This window comes from Erinaceus europaeus, chromosome 13 (assembly GCF_950295315.1).
Source record: "Erinaceus europaeus chromosome 13, mEriEur2.1, whole genome shotgun sequence".
In the NCBI taxonomy this organism is placed as follows: domain Eukaryota; kingdom Metazoa; phylum Chordata; class Mammalia; order Eulipotyphla; family Erinaceidae; genus Erinaceus; species Erinaceus europaeus.
The window spans coordinates 62,555,115-62,571,620 of NC_080174.1; the positions used below are offsets into that span (position 1 = coordinate 62,555,115).

At 41.1% G+C, this 16,506-nt stretch overlaps 2 protein-coding genes across 6 annotated transcripts in view; both read right to left on the reverse strand.

Annotated features, from left to right (window-relative positions):
- The window catches only part of ST3GAL3 (ST3 beta-galactoside alpha-2,3-sialyltransferase 3), a 270,798-nt gene that overhangs the window by 205,710 nt on the left and 48,582 nt on the right, over positions 1 to 16,506 (reverse strand). The window lies entirely within an intron of this gene.
- On the reverse strand, positions 7,475 to 8,064 carry LOC132542872 (histone H3.3A). The gene has a single exon (XM_060206050.1). It carries the CDS (start codon positions 7,937 to 7,939, stop codon positions 7,529 to 7,531), a length of 411 nt encoding a protein of 136 aa, XP_060062033.1. The 5' UTR covers positions 7,940 to 8,064; the 3' UTR covers positions 7,475 to 7,528.

A 16,506-nucleotide genomic window follows, 5' to 3' on the forward strand; every position in this document is an offset into this window, starting at 1 on the left:
AAATCAAGACAACAATGAGGTATCACTTCACTCCTGTGAGAATGTCATACATCAGAAAAGGTAACAGCAGCAAATGCTGGAGAGGGTGTGGGGTCAAAGGAACCCTTCTGCACTGCTGATGGGAATGTCAATTGGTCCAAACTCTGTGGAGAACAGTCTGGAGAACTCTCAGAAGGCTAGAAATGGACCTACCCTATGACCCTGCAATTCCTCTCCTGGGGATATATCCTAAGGAACCCAACACATCCATCCAAAAAGATCTGTGTACACATATGTTCTTGGCAGCACAATTTGTAATAGCCAAAACCTGGAAGCAATCCAGGTATCCAACAACAGATGAGTTGCTGAGCAAGTTGTGTTATATATACACAATGGAATACTACTCAGCTGTAAAAAATGGTGACTTCACCGTTTTCAGCCGATCTTGGATGGACCTTGAAAAAATCATGTTGAGTGAAATAAGTCAGAAACAGAAGGATGAATATGGGATGATCTCACTCTCAGGCAGAAATTGAAAAACAAGATCAGAAACGAAAACACAAGTAGAACCTGAAATGGAATTGGCATATTTCACCAAAGTAAAAGACTCTGGGGTGGGTGGGTGGGGAGAATACAGGTCCATGAAGGATGATAAATGACATAGTGGGGGTTGTATTGTTAAATGGGAATCTGGGGGATGTTATGCATGTACAAACTATTGTATTTACTGTTGAATGTAAAACATTAATTCCCCAATAAAGAAATAAATTTTTAAAAAATATTCAATCTTTGATATCAATAAATGTCAATGGCCTGAATTCACCTATTAAAAGGCACAGAGTAGGAAGATGGATCAGAAAATACAACCCAACAATATGCTGTCTACAGGAAACTCACCTAATTCAACAAGACAAACACAGACTTAAAGTGAAAGGATGGAAAACTATCATACAAGCCAATGGTCCACAAAAAAGGGCAGGAACAGCTATTCTCATATCTGACACGATAGACTTTAAAATAGATAAGATTTAAAAAGATAGGAATGGACACTACTTAATGCTCAGAGGATCAGTCAATCAAGAGGACTTAACAATTATTAACATCTATGTACCCAATGAGAAGCCATCTAAATACATAAAAAAAAAAAAAAAAACCTGTCACAGAGATAGCTCTAGGTCCTTTCTTTTCTCCCTGGGCACTTGCCCACTCTTGGTGCTAGCTCCCTTCCATAGGTGAAATCAGTGACTGGGGTCTGATCACCCAGACTTGCATGTTAAGACTTTCAACACATTCTCCATGCCAATACCCATTTGTTCTCTGTAAACTGGAGGAAAGGACCCAGTTGGAGATGACAAAGCTACTTCTTAGGTCACTATTTAGATGCATGCCTCCTTGAATGAATTATCTAGAACAAAAGTTCCCTAACCTTCACAGACCTGTATGACATAATATGAGAGAAATCAACCTTTACTGTGAAATTGTGAGGTAGTTATAACAGTAGAAGATGCAACTTGACTGAAATATTTATTAAAAGAAACAGGTTTTGACAAGTTGTATTTAATGTACATTACTGTCAAGAATTAGAAAAGCTGAAGACAAGCCTTTTGAATCTACTTAGATTTAATATTACAAAAAAAGTGGGGAGGCTTTTGAAGCTACAAATGCCTGAAGAAACTGATAAAAAGCAACAGTGAGATGTCAATTTTCAGGGGCTTAAGAAAAAAAATTTTTTTTAGGATTTTTAAAATTTATTTATTCATGAGAAAGATAGGTGGAGAGAGGGAAAAAACCAGACATCGCTCCTCTGGTTCATGTGCTGCTGGGGATTGGACTCAGGACCTCATGTTTGACAGTTCAGTGCTTTATCCACTGCGCCACCTCCTGGACCACAGGGGAATTTTTTTTTAATAATTAGAATTCACTTTTTTTTTTAAGCTTCCGTGTCAGCACTTGTTGGGAAATTGTGCAGATGTGGTTGAACATTGAACACCTGGCCCCCCATTATGATTTTTAAAGATTTATTTATATATTAACAAGTGGGGGTGTGTGAGAGAACCAGAGTATCACTCCGCCATATGCAATGTCAGGGATCAAATTTAGAACCTCATCCTTGAGAGCCTACTGTGCCACTTCCTGGGCCACCCCTAAAATTAAAAATATAACATCTGGGGCCAGGCGGTGGCGCATCTGGTTAAGCGCACACATTACAGTGCACAAGATCCGAGGTTCAAGCCCCTGCCCCACCTATAGGGGGAAAGCTTCACAAGTGATGAAGTAGGGCTGTCTTCCTCTCCCTCTCTATTGCCCCAATTCCTCTCAATTTCTCTCTATCTCTATCCAATAATAAATAAATAAATATTTAAAAAACAAAAAATATAAGTTATATCTAAGTATTACTTATAGTCAGCTACGTCTAAAGCTATCCTTTGTAACACTATACCAACCCTTTTACATTTTCCCATATAGGTGACATGAGGATTGGTGGAAGCTGTAGTGTGCCCCTCTGCCACATTTCCTCCCCCAGGAATAAACGACTAGACCCCAGTACTCGGAATCACAATGGGTAGAAACACCCAGCTATCTGGGCTCTTTAGCAATGTCACGGCTGAGGAGTGGGAGCCCCTATTCCAGTGACTTGTCAAGGAGGAACTGTAGAGGCACAGCCTCCTCACCCCAACTTCACAGTCACTGTGGGGCCTTCTTAGGTCTCACTTCCCACTCCTTAAGTTCTCCCATCACAGTGTCACTTCTTTCTCCTCCCTTTTTTTCTTTCTTTTCCTGTTAAGGGTGTTGATCACTTCCTAACAAGCTTTACACACATTAATCTTTATGTGAGAACCATTTTTTGTGTCTTTGACCTGATGAAGAATACCACCCAACTCTCCCTTGGCAAGTGGTACATATGCCCTGTTTTCTGATCACAAAGGAAAATATGCAGAATTCCAATAGGAGAAGCCCATAAGAAAAAGAAGACAAAGAAAAGAAGGAAGGAAGGAAAGAAGGAAGGAAGGAAGGAAGGAAGGAAGGAAGGAAGGAAGGAAGGAAAGAAGGAAGAGGCCACCAGGAGCAGTGGATTTAAAATGTTGGCATCAAGCCCCAGTGATAACCCTGGTGGCAAAAATAAATAAATAAACTGTAATTAAAACAAAGAAATTATCAAATACACACAGAGCCACAAAATATTATTAATGTTTGGGAGTCGGGCGGTAGCGCAGAGGGTTAAGCACACGTGGCACAAAGTGCAAGGGCTGGCATAAGGATCCCAGTTCAAGTCCCCAGCTCCCCACCTGCAGGGGAGTCACTTCACAAGTGATGACAGTCTGCAGGTGTCTTATCTTTCTCTCTCCCTCTCTGTCTTCCCCTCCTCTCTCCATCTCTCTCTGTCCTGTCCAACAACGACATCAACAATAGTAACTACAACAATAAAAAACAAGGGCAACAAAAGGGAATAAATATTTTAGAAAAATTATTAATGTTTTACTATCCACTATGATGGCACCTGGTATTTTAATTGCAGATAATATTAAAATTATTATAAATTTTCCTTTTTGTTATTTTTATTTGTTTGTTTATTCATTTCTTTATTGATTATAGAGACAGAGAGGTAGAGAGAGTGAAAGAGACCACAGCACCAAAGCTTCTTTCAGTGTATTTCGGGGCTGGGCTCAAACCTGGGTCAAATGCATGGAATAGCACAAAGCAGCGCACTGTTTCAGTAAGCTGTTTTACCAGTCTTTTTTTTTTTTTTTTAGAGGAAGAGAGAGACCAGAGTACAGTTCCAGAACACACAGTGTCTGTAGCTTGAGACTGAACCTGGAGTGTGTTTTGCAAAGCATATGCTGAACTCTCTCTCAGTCCACCTCCCCTCTGACTTCCTTGCCATATTTACTTCTTGAGTGCTAAGTACTTCACATACATTTCACTGGTCCCTTAACTTTTGCAGGTGATAAAGCTTAGGACTGAGTCTGGGCAAATGGTTTAACTGACAGAGCATCAAACTTGCATGTGTGAGGTTTTGGGTTCCATTCCCAGCACTGCATGTACCAGAGTGGTGCTCAGGATACTTTCCGTGTGTGTGTGTGTTGTGTGTGTGTGTGTGTGTGTGTCATGTAAAACTAACTCTCGATATGTAATAAATAAAATACACCTTTTATCTTATTTTATTTTGTTATCATTTAAAAAAATTGGGGGACTGGGCAGTAGCATAGTGGGTTAAGCGCACATAGTGCAAAGTGCAAGGACCTGCTCAAAAATCCCGGTTCGATCCCCGGGCTCCCCACCTGCAAGGGGGTCGCTTCACAAAAGTGATGATCTTTCTCTCCCCCTCTCTGTCTTCCCCTCCTCTCTCAATTTCTCTCTGTCCTATCCAATAACAGTAACAACAACAGAAAAATAATGGCCACCAGGAGCAGTGGATTTGTAGTGCAGGCACAGAGCCCCAGTGATAACCCTCTTGGAGGCAAAACAAAACAAAAAAAACAGAATCACAGAAAGCAAACAAATCAGTTAGTCACAAAATCAGGTCTTGGGCCAGGCTGACTTAGAAACCTATGCTTTGTAGCATATCTTCCATATTATTACATATAAATCTTGCATATTCAAATTCCTAAGGAAGGTTAAATTCTGTAATTAGTTCACTAAGTAACTTGCAGTACGGATGGGGAAGGAAAAGCAAAATGCAAATGATTCTAATATCCAAGTTCTCTCCTCTCACCCCTCTGTTGCTTCAACCAGTCATAGGCACAGACCTTGTCTTTTACATTCAAAGTGTAGTGAATGAATGAAAAGAACTACCTAAAGCAAGATTTAGCGCCCTGGTGGTGTCTTGCAGAAATTACAAGGCTCTTCTGCCCTCTTGTGGCTCATTGAGGCTGCTACATATCAGAGCTCCGTTAAAGACTGAAATACCATATAAAGGCACTTGGCAGTCACACATAAACAGGAGGCAACTGTGATGGACTCAAAATGGAACAGATTTAATAACTCAAAAATCTGATTTTTCAACTTTCCTATACTATTCCTATAGTAAGAAAGCTCCCCCACCTGCATAGGGGACGCTTCACAAGTGAAGCACATCTGTAGGTGTTTCTCTCTCCCTATCTCCCCTGCCCCTCTCAGTTTCTGTCTTATCAAAATAATAAGATAAAATATTTTAAAAATAAATTTTCAACTGCATAGAACTCACAAGTCAAATGTGAAGGGTATCTGCAGATGAATCCCCACAAGTGGGAGTGCTGGGTCAAAGGGCACATGCATAGTTTTATATTTCTTTTTATTTTTTTTGCCTCCAGAGTTATTGCTAGAGCTCAGTGCCTGCACCATGAATCCACTGCTCCTGGAGGCCATTTTCCCCCCTTTTGCTGTCCTTGTTGTAGCCTTGTTGTGGTTATTATTGTTGATGTCGTTCGTTATTGGATAAGACAGACAGAAATGGTGAGAGGAGGGGAAGACAGAGAGAAGGAGAGAAAGACAGACACCTGCAGACCTGCTTCACCGCCTGTGAAGCGACTCCCCTGCAGGTGGGGAGCCGGGGGTCGAAACGGGATCCTTATGCCGGTCCTTGTGCTTTGCGCCACGTGTGCTTAACCCGCTGTGCTACCGCCCGACCCCCGCTTTATATTTCTTTTTGAAACGTCCTTTCCTCTGACTTCCCCTCGTATTTCTGACTGCTCTTCCTCAAACTTCTTCACATGGTTTGTTTTGTTTTTCCACTGGAAGATTATCATTGGGGCTCAGTGCCTACATAATGAGTCCACTGCTCCCAGTGGCCATTTTTTCCTTTTGTTTTTAACTTTTTTTTTTTTTGATAGGACAGAGACAAATTCAGAGGGGAGGGAGAGATAGGGAGACAGACAATTGTAACACTGTTTCACTGCTCCTGAAGCTTCTCCCCTGCAAGGGGGGACCAGGGGTTTGAACCCAGGTCCTTACACATTATAATATGTATATTCCACTGGGCATATCACCACCCAAGCCCTGATTATTGTCTTCTCGTTTTTTTTATTTTAATGTTCTTTTTTAAAACATTTTGTTATTTATTTATTCCCATTTGTTGCCCTTGTTTTATTGTAGTTATTGTTATTGATGTTGTTGTTGTTGGATAGGACAGAGAGAAATGAAGAGAGGAGGGGAAGACAGAGAGGAGGAGAGAAAGATAGACACCTGCAGACCTGCTTCACCACCTGTGAAGCGACTCCCCTGCAGGTAGGGAGCCAGGGGCTCGAACCGGGATCCTTATACCAGTCCTTGCGCTTTGAGACTCCTGCGCATAACCTGCTGCAATACCGTCGGACGTGTGTGTTAGCAACTGGTCATATTGTTCCTCAGAGCTGGGCAATGGCGCATTAGTTAAATGCACATATCACCATGTGCAAGGATCCTGGTTCAAGCCCACATTCCCCATCTGCAGGAAAGACGCTTCATGAGTGGTGAAGCAGGACTGCAGATATCTCCCTAGCTCTCCTCCCCTCTCAATTTCTCTCTGTCCTGTCAAATAAAAATAGAGACAAAGAAAGAATGGGAGAAAGGAAGGGAAGAAGGGAAGGAGGGAGGGAGGGAGGAAGGAAGGAAGAAAGGAAAAGAAAAAGAAAGGAAGGAAGGAAGGAAGGAAGGAAGGAAGGAAGGAAGGAAGGAAGGAAGAGACTAAAAGGAAGTCGATTGGTAGCGCAGCGGGTTAAGCGCACGTGGAGCAAAGCGCAAGGACCAGTGTAAGGATCCCGGTTTGAGCCCCCGCTCCCCACCTGTAGGGGAGTTGCTTCACAGGTGGTAAAGCAGGTCTGCAGGTGTCTGTCTTTCTCTCCCCCTCTCTGTCTTCCCCTCCTCTCTCCATTTCTCTCTGTCCTATCCAACAACAACACAAAACAACAAGGGCAACAAAAGGGAATAAATAAATAAATAAATGAGTATAAAAAAAAGAAAAGAAAATTTAAAAAGAAAAGAAGAGAAAAGAAAAGGAAAATGGCTGCCAGGAGCAATAGATTCATAGTGCCAGCACTGAACTGCCCAGTGTTGATCCTGATGAAAAAAAAAAAAAATCACCAACTGTTCATACTACTGAGAAAAGGCTCTCAAATACTGGGTTGTTGCAAAAATCATGACACATATTTGCATTTAAAAAAAAAAGATAAATACATCATGACTTTGCAACCCAACAGATCATCCAAACTAGCAGAAACTATCATGGGATGAATAATGAGATATATAGGCATATAGGAAATTTATCCAACTATATCAAATGAGCTGCCAGAAACCCTAGTGAAAATAACATAATTCAAGTGAAAATGTTTTTTCCCACTTTGAATTCCTCCTACAAAGGCAATCATTCTATTGGACTTTCTCTTTTAACATGTGTATGTTTTATAAGCATTTACATTTAAGGTTATCTATGAATAATTTACAGATAGTTTCTTTGCTTTAAAGTTTATAATTTTAAAAAAATTATTCATTTTCCCATTTGTTGCCCTTGTTTTCATTGTTGTAGTTATTTTTTTTTATTCTTTTTTTTTATTTTACAGAATTTACTACAAAACACCATAAAAACTGCCTTCGCTTATGCTCTCTCCCCCCGTATCCGGCGAGCCAACTGGATGTCTTTGGGCATGATGGTGACTCTCTTGGCGTGGATGGCACACAGATTAGTATCTTCAAATAACCCCACCAGGTACGCTTCACTAGCCTCCTGCAGGGCGCCGATGGCAGCGCTCTGAAACCTCAAGTCGGTCTTGAAATCCTGGGCGATCTCCCTCACCAGCCTCTGGAAAGGCAGCTTCCGGATCAGCAGCTCTGTCGACTTCTGATAGCGACGGATTTCTCGCAGCGCCACGGTCCCGGGCCTGTAGCGATGAGGCTTTTTCACCCCGCCGGTAGAGGGGGCGCTTTTCCTGGCGGCTTTAGTTGCCAGCTGTTTGCGGGGCGCTTTTCCACCCGTCGACTTACGCGCAGTCTGCTTGGTTCGGGCCATCTCTTCCTTAAGCCAAAGTCTTAGGCCACTTCTTCGTTCACAGCGCCGCTTCTGCTGCCCAATATAGAGCCGCAGTCGACGAGCAAACCGATGACAAGTCTACGCTGAGCAGCCAAACCACTCTGCGCTCCCATTGTTGTAGTTATTAATGTTGTTGTTGTTGATGTCGTCATTGTTGGATAGAACAGAGAGAAATAGAGAAGGGGAAGACAGGGGGAGAGAAAGAGACACACCTGCAGACCTTCTTCACCGCCTGTGAAGGGACTCCCCTGCAGGTGGGGTTCCGGGGGCTTGAACTGGAATCCTTACGCCGGTCCTTGTGCTTTGGACCATGTGCACTTAACCCGCTGCGCTACAGCCCGACCCCCTAAAGTGTATAATTTAAGGCTAGGGTGACAGCTCAGCAACAGAGTACAGGACTTGCATGCTTGAGGCCACAAAGGCATGTTGGATCAATCCCCAGCACTGCTGTATGCCACAACTTAAAAGTGCTGTGGTGTCTATTAAAAAACAATAATAAGGGCTGAGCGCACATGTTACAGTGAACAAGGACCCAGGTTAGAGCCCCCGGTCCCCACCTACAGGGGGAAACAGAGCTGCAGGTGTCTCTCTACCTCTCCCTCTCTATCACCCCCTTCCCTCTCGATTTCTGGCTGTCTCTATCCAGTAAATAAAATAAAAAGATACTAGTTAGCTATTAAAAATGGTGATTTCACCATTTTCAGCCCATCTTGGATGGAGCTTGAAGAAATCATGTTACGTAAATCAGAAACAGAAGGATGAATATAGGATGATCTCACTCTAAGGCAGAAGTTGAAAAACAAGATCAGAACAGAAATTCAAGTAGAACCTGAACTGGAATTGGTGTATTATACCAAAGTAAAAGACTCTGGGGTGGGTTGGCAGGAGAATACAGGTCCAAAAAGGATGACAGAGGTCCTTGTGGGGATTGTATTGTTATTTGGAAAACTGGAAAATGTTATGCATGTACAAACTGTTGTATTTACTGTCAAATGTAAAACATTAATTCTCCAATAAAGAAATTTTAAAAATTAAATTTAAAAAAATGAAAAAAAAAAAGAAATTAAAAAAAAAAAAGACTCGGGTGGTTGGAGAGGGAAAAGTACAGGTCCAAAAAGGATGACAGAGGACCTAGGGGGGATTGTATTGTTATGTGGAAAACTGAGAATTTTTATGCATGTACAAACTACTGTATTTACTGTGGAATGTAAAACATTAATCCCCCAATAAAGAAATTTTAAAAAGGAAAAAAATTTTAAAAATAAAGACAATAAAATTAAAAAACAATAAGTAAATAATTCATAAATTTTTAAAAAGGTGTGTGATTCAAAGAGGTCTTAGAGAAGACACTGCAGGTAGAGCACATACATCTCCATGTGTGGGGATTTGGCTTTGATCATTCTGATACACATGTTGTCAGGGGTCAAATTCAAGACCTTGTGCTCAGGGATCCAGAACTTTATCCACTGTGCTACCTCCCAGGCTGCATGAACACGTCTCCCCCCCCCCCTTTGGGGATAAATTCCTCAGAGTGACTGTATGATTTGCATTTACAACAGCAATATTTTAGAGTTTCATTTGTTCACATACTTGCCACATTGTACTTCCATTAATTTAAGTAATTTTAGTGACTATATACTCTCTGGTTTTGTATTTCCATAATAAATAACTGCACTGAGATTCTTTTTACTTGCTTGTTGACCATTAATATGTCTACTCTGTAAAATGTCTCTTGAAATCTATTGCCCACATCTTATTAGGTTATTTACTTTCTTGTTATTAACTTCCCCTACTTGTTCATATTTGGAGATACAAATATATACAAGTGTTGAGTATTTTATAATTGAATATATAGCACAAGTATTGTACTACAGTACAAGTATTGAATATTTCCCCCATTAGTGTCCTTTCAATAGCAAACACTGTTAATTTTTGGTTATGTTGAATTTATCAAATTTTAATTTTTTAAAAATTTTTTATTAATTTTATTTTTGAGAGAGATGTAAAGAGAGACACACACAGAGAAACACCAGAGCACTGCTCAGCTCTGGCTTATGGTGGTGCAGGGGGATTGAACCTGGGACTTAGAAGCCTCAGGCATGAGAGTCTGTTTGCATAACCATTATGCTGTCTCCCCTGCCCTCAAATTTTAATTTTATGGTTCATACTTTTGTATCCCAAAAAACCTTTCTGTGGCATCCCGGGAGGTAATGCAGTAGATAAAGCACTGGACTTGAATGCTTGAGGTCCTGATTATGATCTCTGGCATCACATGTAACATGGTAATGTTCTGGTTCTCTCCCTCATAAACAAATAAATAAATCTTTTGAAAAATCTTCCTATGCTTATCTTTAAATTTTTTTTAATTTTTTTATATATTTATTTTATTTATTTATTCCCTTTTGTTGCCCTTGTTGTTTTATTGTTGTAGTTATTATTGTTGTTGCCGTTGTTAGATAGGACAGAGAGAAATGGAGAGAGGGAGGGGAAGACAGAGAGGAGGAGAGAAAGATAGACACCTGCAGACCTGCTTCACTACCTGTGAAGCGACTCCCCTGCAGGTGGGGAGCTGGGGTTCGAACCGGGATCTTTATGCCGGTCCTTGTGCTTTGCGCCACCTGCGCTTAGCCCGCTGCACTACAGCCCGACTCCCATCTTTAAATTTTTTAAAGTAGCATTGTAACTGCTTTTACATTTTGATTCAAATTATGTTTTAAGTTGCACTTATTTCATTTTGTGTAGCTCTTAATTCTGGCAACTGCAAATTTCATAATATAAATATTCTATGTCTTGTTCATTTACCCTCAGCCTCTAGAATAGCAACTTACTCATCCTCCAAATTGCTGAGCACACAGATAAAGCACAGCTGCTAAGTCTGAGAGGGGGAGCAAGGGGAAGGTAGAGAGATAAATCTGCTGGGCTAAAGGATATGCATGTACTTAATTAGTTGACTGCTTATTGCTAGATCATTCTCCAGGATGATTACACTAGTTTACTTTGCTACCAGCAAATACTGGTTACTGTAATTCTCATACTCTGTCAACTCTTTCTAATTTTTGTTACTCTAAAAAGTACATCCTATTTTAATTCTAATATTCTCCATATCCCATGGAAAATGAGTTTGAACATATCTTCATATTTATCTCAACTTTATAAGTTTATTATTTTGTGAATTTCCAGGTTGAATTCTTTGCTAATTTTCTTTCTTTTCTTTTCTTTTTTTTCAGGTGGTTGAGTATGAATTTTATTTAAGCCTACTCAGCCAAGGGCCCAGCCCAGGGAAGACTCACATAGGAGCTACCCAAGGACTGAACGCCTAAGCACAGTCACAGCATCTTTTTATACTTTTTACAGTATATGCCAACATTGATTACATACAATATTTTGCCATTTCCAGGACTTGGCTTGTTTACCTGAAAGCTAATGTTAGGGGCTTTTAGGCTTACACCACATCTTGGTACAAAAACATCTTGTTGGGAGTCGGGCTGGAGAGCAGAGGGTAAAGCGCAGGTGGTGCAAAGCACAAGGACCGGCATAAGGATCCGGGTTCGAGCCCCGGCTCCCCACCTGCAGGGGAGTCGCTTCACAGGCGGTGAAGCAGGTCTGCAGGTGTCTATCTTTCTCTCCCCCTCTCTGTCTTCCCCTCCTCTCTCCAACAATGACAACAACAATACCCAACAACGACAACAACAATAATAACTACAACAATAAAATAACAAGGGCAACAAAGGGAATAAATAAATAAAATAAATATATTTTTTTAAAAAAACCATCTTGTTTTCCCAGAAACAAAACACCCTACCTTACTGAAAGTGGCAGGTTTTATTTTGTTTTTTAATTCTTTATTAGGGAATTAATGTTTTACATTCAACAGTAAATACAATAGTTTGCACATGCATAACATTTCCCAGTTTTCCATATAACAATACAACCCCCACTAGGTCCTCTGTCATCCTTCTTGGACCTGTATTCTCCCCACCCACCCACCCCAGAGTCTTTTACTTTGGTGCAATACACCAAAGAATTATTTCTTGACTCAGGAAATAACAGAATCAGTTTAGGCTAGCTTTTGTAATGCTATTCTAAAATTAAACTTCTATATTTCAGTTGTCTTCTGAAATAGTCTTTTTGTTTGTTTGATTTCTGGGACTCATCAGTGCCAGCACTACGAATCCACTGCTCCTAGCAGCCATTTTTTCCATTTTTATTGGGCAAGACAGAAATTGAGAGAGGAGGGAGAGATAGGGAGGAAGCAAGATAGACACCTGCAGATCTGCTTTGCCACTTGTGATGCTACCCAAGTGGGAAGCCAAGGGACCTGAGCTTGGATCCTTGCATTTCATCCTATGTTTGCTTAACTGGGTTTACCACTGCCCAGCCCCTTTCCTAACTTAGGCTACTGGGATTTGGTATCTTTTTTGTTCTTCATATTTTTATGCAGTTCCTGAGACTGAATCCAGGGTGTCATATACATAATATACTGAGACATCTTCCTGGATCAATTTTTATTTCACTTTACTAGAATGGGAAAGACCAAAGCACTATTCTGTCACCATGCAAGTTCTCTTGTCTCTGTCAAAGGTGCTCTTGTGTAGTGCTAGAGACTGAAGCCAGAACTTCACACATAAAAGGAATGAACTCTACCAGCTGAGCCACATGTGAGGTTCCTGCCATTTTTCTTTTTGATATGCAAAACTTTCTTAGATATTCTAGATACTAACTTCTTTGAATTTCAGAGACTGAAAATCTCTCCCATTACTATATTTATGCATTAACTTTGTCTATGGCATCCATAGTAGACAGAACAACAATCTTTAAATTTGATTTAAGGAGCCAGGTAGTGGGGCACCCAGTAGAATGCACAAATTGAGAACCCAGATTCAAGTCCTTCTCCCCACCTCCAAGAGGAAAACTTCATGAGTAGGGGAGCAGTGCTCCAGGTGTCTCTCTCTTCTCCTTCCTCCCCATTTCTCTGTCTCTAACTGAATAAAAGAAAAGGGGAAAATATGATTTAAACAAATTTTGAGTTGTACTTTTTTAAAGATTTGTTTTGTTCTTCCCCTAAATATTAATAACTAAGTCATAAAAGATAATCTCTTTATTCCTATTAACATTCTAATTTTACTAGTCTCACTTAAATCTTTAGTTTAGTTAAAGTCTATACTTGTAGGAGGTTAGGCAATGGTGCACCTGGTTAAGTGCACACGTTACAGTGTGACAGGACCCAGGTTCAAGCCCCTGGTTCCCACCTGCATGGGAAAAGCTTCATGAGTGGTAAGGCAGGGCTACAGGTGTCTCTGTCTCTCTCCCTCTATATCTCCCTCCCCCCTCTCAAATTATCTGTCCCTATCTAATAATAAATATTTAAAAATTGTAAAAAAAAAAAAAAGTGTATATTTGTACACATCTACAAGTCCACCAAGTAAGCCAGAAGGTCCTTTCTCTTTTTTTTTAAATATTTATTTATTTATTCATTTCCTTTTGTTGCCCTTGTTGTTTTATTGTTGTAGTTATTACTGTTGTTGTTATTTATGCTGTCATTGTTGGATAGGACAGAGAAATGGAGAGAGGAGGGGAAGACATAGAGGGAGAGAGAAAGACAGATACCTGCAGACCTGCTTCACCGCCTGTGAAGCGACTCCCCTGCAGGTGGGGAGCCGGGGGCTCAAACCGGGATCCGTATGCTGGTCCTTGTGCTTTGCGCCACCTGTGCTTAACCCGCTCCCTTTTTTTTAATTAAAAGATTTTATTTATTTATTAGTAAGAAAGATAGGAGGGGAGAGAGAGAAAGAACCAGACATCACTCTAGAACATATGCTGCTGGGGATTGCACTGGGGACCTTCTGCTTGAGAACCCAATGCCTTATCCTCTGTGCCACACTTCTCTTTTGATTTGTATACAAATGTGTGTGTGTGTGTGTGTGTGTGTGTGTGTGTGTGTGTAGCCACCAGGACTTCACTGGGGCTTCATGCTTGCATGAGTCCACTTCTGGTGGACATTTCTTTATTTTCAGAAAGAGACTGACAGGCAGAGAGTGAAGGAGACATTATAAACCCTCATGAAACTTTCCACTTACAAGGTGCTCCCATATAGTGGCAGGGGGCTTGAACTTGGGTTCTCACACATGGTACAAGCCCCCAAGCTATGTTTAAAAAAGTGGTGTCATGTTATGAACCCAGAGCTTCACATATGTGCAAAACTGCTGAACAGAACCCAGCTCAATTTTCTTTTCTTTCTTTTTTTGAATGAGAGATGAGAAGGCAGACAAAAAAGAGATTACCATGACACTTCTCTACTATCCAGAGCTCCCCTGCTGCTGTCCATAGTGCTCCCATGTGGCGCTGGGGCTCAAATCCAGAACCTTCACAGCTGAGCTATCTTCTGACCCGAGATCTCTTTTTTCAAAAAATGACCATCGAAGGGAGATGGGGAGAAAGAGGCAGAGAGAGAGAGAGAGGGAGGGGGAGAGGAAGAGAGGTGGGGAGAGAGAGAGAGAACACCAGAGTATCATTCTGGCATTTGCAGTGCCAGGAATCAAATTCAGGACCTTGAGTTTGTAAGTCCAGAAGTCTAACACTGTACCACCTCTGGGGCCACAACACTGCTATTTTTAATAGTATAGGCAGTTGGAAGAATGTGTTAATATCTTGAAAACTAAGTCCCTCCTTCTCTTTACAGAGAGAAATAAAGTCAACCCACAATTTGGGAATCCAGGTCCAGACTCCTGTATGAACTTGTTTGCTGACCCCTAACCACTCTCTTACACACACAGCCTGACAGAGCCTGGATAAAGGGTGACAGATAGAGCACGAGGATGTGCCCAGTTATAGGCTCCAACCAGGCTGCAGCACGCGTAGCAGGCTTCTGAATCCTGAAAAGACTGGGTTATAAAGGTGGGAAATGGGTTATCAGAAGCCCAGTGGAGGGAATCCCTTTACCAAGTACAGCTCCATCAAACCAGAGAAAGACAGTGACAAAGATCAGCCGTCTAGACGAGATTGGCTGTAAGATCAGATTTTATAAGGAGATCAGCAAGAATGACAAAAGCAGTGAATAGCTGTAGAGAAAAGAAAAAACTACGTGCACCCTTCCTGTTGTCATATAGCTCTAAAAGAGCAAGTAGTGATTTTCAAAGTATTGCCTGTGGCCTCTCTGGTTCTGATGAACTACAAACTGATAAAAATATAATCTTTGAGAGGCATGAAATTCCATGTTTTCCTTTGAATTTCCTTTGAGTCAGAACTTACCTAGTTACCTGAAATTCACAATCTATATTATTGAATTAGAAAAATATGGAGTCATTAGAACGTACTGTGAACTCTAAACCAGTAAGTATTTCATTAGGGAATCTGGTTCTTAGATTGTCTCTTGGTCTTTGTGAAAGTGGTTACAGGCATGGAGTTGGGAGTACAGAAATTCGGTGTGGGGGTCTTACAAATGCCATGTGTGGGTACAAAATTACTCTTGGGGGACCTGTTGGTAGCGCAGCCAGTTAAGTGCACATGGCATGAAGCTCACTGACTAGCGTAAGGATCCCAGTACAAGCACCCGGCTCCTCCACTGCAGGGGGGTCGCTTTGCAAGTGTGAAGCAGGTCTGTGGGTATCTTTCTCTCCCTCTCTCTGTCTTCCCTGCTTCTCTCGATTTCTCTCTGTCCTATCCAACAACAATAGCAATGGCAACAATAACAATAATAACAAGGGCAACAACAGTGGCAACAAAGTGGGAAAAAATGGCCTCCAGGAGCAGTAGTTTCATAGTGCAGGCACTGAACCCCAGAGATAACCATAACCCTAGAGGCAGAGAGAAAGAAAGAAAGAGAGAGAGAAAGAAAGAAAGAAAGAAAGAAAGAGGGAGAGAAAGGGAGAAAGAAAGAAGTTACTCCTGACATCTTATAACAATGTTAAATCATAAATAAAAATACATAATAAAAAGTCTGGTACCTTGACTTGGGAGATGGTGCAGTAGATAAAGTGGTATGAGGATCTGAATTTGATTCCTATATACCAAAGTGACTCTCTGATTCTCTCTCCCTCTCATTAACAAATAAAGGGTCCAGGCAGTGGCACACATGGTTAAGCACACACATTACTATGCACAAGGACCCAGGTTCAAATCCCCAGAGGGACTGCTGTAGGCATATTTATTTATTTATTTATTTATTTATAAGAAAGATAGGAAGAGAGAAAGAACTCTGGCACATGTGCTGCCCAGGATTGAACTAGGGACCTCATGCTCAAGAGTCCAATGCTTTATCCACTATGCCACCTCCCGGACAACTCTGCAGGCATCTTTCTCTCTTCCTGTTTCCCTTTCTCAATTTCTGTCCTATCGAATTAAGAAATAATAATATAAATATTAAGAGGGGGGTTGGGTGGTGGTACACCCTGTTGGGCATACATGTTACAGTGCACAAGGATGTGGGTTCAAACCCCCCAGTTCCCACCTCCAGGGGGGAGCTTTGCAAATGGTGAAGCAATGGCACAGGTGTCTTTCTTTATATATATTCCCTCTTCTCTCTCAATTTCTCATGTTTATATTAAAAT